This window comes from Lolium rigidum, chromosome 2 (assembly GCF_022539505.1).
Source record: "Lolium rigidum isolate FL_2022 chromosome 2, APGP_CSIRO_Lrig_0.1, whole genome shotgun sequence".
In the NCBI taxonomy this organism is placed as follows: domain Eukaryota; kingdom Viridiplantae; phylum Streptophyta; class Magnoliopsida; order Poales; family Poaceae; genus Lolium; species Lolium rigidum.
Window position 1 is genome coordinate 63,798,559 of NC_061509.1, and position 3,775 is coordinate 63,802,333.

At 41.3% G+C, this 3,775-nt stretch overlaps 1 protein-coding gene across 1 annotated transcript; it reads left to right on the forward strand.

The window, feature by feature from the left end:
* Nucleotides 1–410: 410 nt before the first annotated feature.
* Nucleotides 411–1,831, forward strand: LOC124689814 (soluble inorganic pyrophosphatase 1). Its single transcript, XM_047223282.1, has 8 exons — nucleotides 411–513; nucleotides 632–660; nucleotides 744–809; nucleotides 910–1,017; nucleotides 1,121–1,186; nucleotides 1,267–1,387; nucleotides 1,480–1,561; nucleotides 1,789–1,831. The coding sequence occupies exons 1-8, from the start codon at nucleotides 411–413 to the stop codon at nucleotides 1,829–1,831; spliced, it is 618 nt and encodes a 205-aa protein (XP_047079238.1).
* The last annotated feature ends 1,944 nt before the right edge of the window (nucleotides 1,832–3,775 follow it).

The window sequence follows — 3,775 nt, forward strand, 5'->3', positions numbered from 1 at the left end:
TAAGCCACACTTTGGAGAGCATTGCATGGCTTGGCTTGTGTTCTTGTCTAATTCCAGAGCGCATGCAGGAGGTGTCCGAGCGGCCCGCTTCTCCAGGACCTCCAACCCACCAGGAACTCTACATAAGCAGCTGCCTCTTCTGTGCTTCATGTGCCCGTCTTCTTCTCCTGGCCATCACATCCTCCATCAGGCTCAAATCCTATCGACATTTGGTAATGTCCAAACACCGTTCCTTCTCCACAGATATCAATTTTCATTTTCTTGCTGTCAAGAAAACAGATCTTTTGTTCTTCAAAAATTGCATTGGCATGAAGCAGCTTTAGCTTTCTTGTCCATTGGTAGTTCATTTGAAAGAAAAAAAAATCATGATTCTTTTCCTTGTGTTCGTGGAGGAATTGTAGTGTAGAACAATGGCTGAAGACAAGACGGATCATCCGAGGCTGAACGAGCGCATCCTGTCATCCCTCTCAAGGCGATCTGTCGCTGCACATTCCTGGCATGATCTGGAGATAGGTAAATAAATACACATATTATATTGTCTTACTTTTTAGCAAAATTCATTCCTGGTCCGGGCGAAAACTATATACATGAAGGTTCATATAAGCTGATGCCTCATTTCTGCAAATGCTAGGACCTGGAGCCCCTCAGGTCTTCAACGTTGTAAGCATCACCACATACCCTGTTGCCTTGACATGCTTTGTAAATTAGGCAACAGATACATCAAAGCGGTCACAAACTTGTAGGTTGTTGAGATCACAAAAGGGAGCAAAGTTAAGTATGAACTTGACAAGAAGACTGGCATGATCAAGGTACACATTCTCCACTCAAGTTTCACATGGCGGTCTAAAAGCATGAACTTCTGAAACATTTGGAATGCACAACAGGGAACATGATAAGCTGTTTCTCTAGGTTGACAGGATTCTATACTCATCCGTAGTCTACCCACACAATTATGGTTTTGTACCGCGGACGCTGTGTGAAGATGGGGATCCAATTGATGTATTGGTCCTGATGCAGGTGAGTATAGCACTACCCGTGTTTTGTTTATGCAGCTACTAGGTGATATGAAGATTGTGTCCGAGCGTGTCTTCGGAATCCTCACTAGCCTACACCTGGACAGGAACCAGTGATACCTGGTTGCTTTCTTCGAGCTAAAGCCATTGGGCTTATGCCCATGATTGATCAGGCAAGATAGTTTCTATAAGAGTTTCATTGTGAAATCTCACATCATGCCTGCCTGATACTGTAATTACTGTTTGGTAAAAGGGTGAGAAAGATGATAAGATCATTGCAGTTTGCGTTGACGATCCAGAGTACCGCCATTTCAATGATCTTAAGGAGCTCTCTCCCCATCGCCTAGCTGAAATCCGCCGCTTCTTCGAAGATTGTACACTCCATTTCTACCCATATTATGAGATTTAGGGCAATTAGGGCCCAATCCTGAAGTGCTTAAGTTTGTTCCATGTTATGCTTTTGCAGACAAGAAGAATGAGAATAAGGAGGTTGCTGTAAATGACTTCTTGTCATCGAACACTGCGCAGGACGCCATTAAGCACTCCATGTGAGTTGTTTCTGAAATAACTTTATAGGTTTATCTACCAGCAAATAGCTATCTAAGCAAATGTATTTGACCTCCAGATTACAGTGAGATACAACTTCAGTTAAAGCATGTTTATGTTAATACAGTGCGCGGTCTGGTCCGATATGGAGCGAACTTATAAATATAAACTACCTATCTTAGTTAAAGCAAGTTATATCATTGTTAACCAATATATGCTGCTATCTCAGGGACCTATACGCTGAATATATCATGCAAAGTCTGAAGAACTAGCCGTCGTTGCAAACTTGCAAGGCTGCAGAATTCGATCACATGGTCTCCTAGAAAGACAACAATGAGTTTACAAGCTTACATGGCTTTCATTTCAGGGGCCATTATCTTTGTATACTTGAATAAAGGGACATATTTTATTCTTCTCCATATTTTTGTGCCGACCATTGTATTTTATTCTTCTTCATATTTTTGTGCTGAGCATTGTAATGAAGGGCTAAAGTTACACTTCTGCATATTATTGAAGTATATTCGTATTAGCACATGAGAATATTCTTCAGTACACCTCTCTAGAAGATATTACGATTCCTAAAGCAAAGCCATTAATATCCCTTTGGACAGTATGATGAAAAGGATAGACAACATCACTTTCATGCCAGGTAGACACATATTGAAAGGTGTGTTAGTCATGCATGGAACTAATCACGAGATGCATAGAAAGAAACTAGACGGTGTGTCGTTAAAAATAGATTTCAAAAAAGCTTATGACAAGGTAAGATGGCTTTCTTACAACACGTGCTTCGTATGAAAGGATTTCAACCGAAATGGCGTGATTGGATACATCAATTTGTCAATAAAGTTAGTGTTGCTATTAAGGCTAATGATGACAATGGTCATTATTTCCAAAGAGACTACTCATTCTTGGTATTTTTTAATAACTCTTTGGCCTCAAATTCAACTTCCATAAGAGTGGTTTTTGTTTTTTGTTTTGGCAAAGCAAAAGAAGTTCAAGACCAGTATTATAGTCTTGGTTGTGAAGTTGGTGAATACCATTTTAGATATTTGGGGATTCTTATTCATTACTGTAAACTGAAAAATGGTGATTGGAAAGTGATAGAAGACCGTTTTGAAAGGAAGCTTGTTAGTTGGTTAGTCAAACTACTTTCTTATGGTGGTAGACTAGTTCTTATTGTCGTGGCGATATTGAAATCTCTTTTGTCGGCACAAAGGATCAACTTGTCAACATCTTTAAACCCCTCAATGAAGGAAGATTCAGGCAATTGAGGCATGAATTGAATATCATAGATTCCACGAACGTGGCTTGATCATCATGTGCCTACACCTCTACTTTAATACTTATCTAATTTGGTTGTGGGAAGGGACATAGAGAGAGTGGTGGTCCTAAATATTGGGCTATGCGTCCCCCCATTACACCTGAAGTAACCAAAACCGTTTCTCTATACTTCATTTGGTGGCAAAGTTAGCTTAAATTATGAGTATTGGTTGTGGGTCTAAGATATATCTTCACTAGCCAAGCACTCAAACAAGGTGGCCTAGGCCCTAGGCCACCAAACTCCTGTTTGTGAGGAGTTGGTTCTTAGTGGATCTTTTTGTTTTGGATTTTCATTTTATTCCTTTTGTTCTTATGGTAATTCATTCAAGTTTCCCTCTTCGACTTTTATTTGTTGTAAACTTGAATGGATGGTACCATTTCACCGGTTACCACCTCTAAATCTAAGAATTTTCTTTATCTCGAAACGATTCTCTCTATGTACATATACCCAACCTTGAACCTAACAAGGCGCTGGCAGGGCTCCAAAATTTCCGAGGTGTGACATCCCCGGACATTTCGCCCCCTCTAAAGTCCGGAATGTCCGGCCTAAGTAGAAGCCATCAAAATCAAGGGCGTCGGGGAGGGGGGAGGGGGAGTGACCCAGTGGGCATTTTCTTTCCCCAACCTGAAGCCCAAAGCTCCTAGCCACCGCTAGCTCCAAGGTCCTTTTCTGACGTGCTTCGACCCACACGCCGGATCCTCTATCCGGAACCTTCTCCTTCGAACGTTTTCTTGCCATGGAAGACAATACATGCTCTATTTCCTCTTTTAGGTTCCACCCTACACTACTAGGAAAACAACTATAGGCCTAGGGTTATCACTGGCGCACCAAAAGAAGTGCATGACAATGATATTTACCGTCGGCACACTGCTTTTCTGGCTTGCCAGTGAAA

Excerpts from the sequence above, each read along its gene's own strand:
- LOC124689814 (XM_047223282.1), top strand. The coding sequence starts at position 411 with ATGGCTGAAGACAAGACGGATCATCCGAGGCTGAACGAGCGCATCCTG. Across the intron at positions 661-743 it reads CCCCTCAGGTCTTCAACGTT|GTTGTTGAGATCACAAAAGG; the intron begins GTAAGCATCACC and ends ACAAACTTGTAG. Across the intron at positions 810-909 it reads AGAAGACTGGCATGATCAAG|GTTGACAGGATTCTATACTC; the intron begins GTACACATTCTC and ends CTGTTTCTCTAG.